This window comes from Vigna radiata, unplaced genomic scaffold, assembly GCF_000741045.1.
Source record: "Vigna radiata var. radiata cultivar VC1973A unplaced genomic scaffold, Vradiata_ver6 scaffold_2105, whole genome shotgun sequence".
Taxonomy (NCBI): Eukaryota; Viridiplantae; Streptophyta; class Magnoliopsida; order Fabales; family Fabaceae; genus Vigna; species Vigna radiata.
Window position 1 is genome coordinate 1 of NW_014543313.1, and position 1,354 is coordinate 1,354.

Sequence of the window (1,354 nt, forward strand, 5' to 3'; positions counted from 1 at the left end):
CCATGGATAAGGCTCCAATGGTTCGGTTGCTTCCAGAAGAAACTCTAATGGAATCCTTGGCTTTGATCGCTCCATAGGTTCTGTGAAATGATAGTTCGTCGAACAGTAATCCTGTAAAAGAGTCCTATGATTATAAAAGTACTGTTGCCATGGTTCATCGAATGCAATAGTGCTGCTTACCAGATTTGCATGCATCTTTTTCACGAAGGCTTTGAATATGTCAAAGTTTCTTTGTTTCATTAACTTGTCTGATAAACGGAGGTATGTCACGCCATACATTTTTAGTGTTGGATGGCCAAATTTGGCAATATCGTTCCGTCTAGCATTTGAAAGGATTTGGTTATAAGCTTCATGGTCATATCTTTCGAGTGCATTTTCTCCTGCAACTTCAATGTTCTCCGCCCAGCCGCCACTAAGAACCTGCAGGAGAATGAAAGCACTGAATAAAACTATGCATGAAAAGATTATAAAATGGTTAAATAAAAGAAAAAATATGCATTAGTAATATCTCTATGCTATTTCATAATAAGAATTCATGCCCTATGTTATATTGTGGATAACTAGTTTTATGAAACTATTTCTATGCGGGTCATGGAGAAATCTTTAGCTAGCATTTAAATTAAATATATTAATATTATTAGATATTCTTTAATTTGCGTGTAGAAATCTTGATATTGAATAGAGCCACGAATATTTACTCAATATTATTAGTTGGCCTGAAATGCTAGGCTTCTCCTGCTGAGGCTATTAAAGATTCTCATGCAGTAGCTTGAAAGGGATTATGTCAGCTGGGCTACGTCACGACTTACATCCTTTTAGCAAACAAAAGTTTGTGAAGAAAGAAAAAGTAAAGATCGAAATTTTGCAGTTTCTTAAAAGCTGAATGGGAAGTTTCAGAAAGCTTTAGAGTGGTTTGGTCGATTATTTATCAAGGAAATTCTCCTAATGGCTTTTGTTAAATTTTCTTGCAATTCCAAACATCCATTATTTAAAACCGTATTAACATATATGTCAACCTAATATCTTTCAAAATTCATTACTTATCAGATAAAAAATGTAAAAACCTTAGTTAATGTCAATAACAAATAGTAAGCAACTAGTATATTTGATTAATTAAGACTAAATATATATATTAGACATCTCATGATTTGTGGAGACAGAATACGATTGGGATTGAAGTTCAAATTACCTGCGTGACAAGTTCCTCGGCTCCACTTTGGGCTTTAACTGGTTGCTCAACATTTTTCATCTCAAGACATGTAAAATTTAAAATAGCATTGTGTCGGGAAAGCATCCTTGCTATGGGTCTGTATCCATCCCTATCACATAAGTTGTAATATCCCGCAGTAAGCTC

General features: G+C 34.4%; 1 protein-coding gene across 1 annotated transcript; it reads right to left on the reverse strand.

Moving 5' to 3' along the window:
* Window positions 1-6: 6 nt before the first annotated feature.
* On the reverse strand, window positions 7-1,351 carry LOC106754287 (beta-amylase-like; the record flags this gene model as incomplete). Its single annotated transcript, XM_014636303.1, has 3 exons — window positions 7-111; window positions 181-420; window positions 1,190-1,351. Coding segments are annotated over 3 exons (507 nt in total), but the record flags the coding sequence as incomplete, so codon positions are not given.
* Window positions 1,352-1,354: the final 3 nt, after the last annotated feature.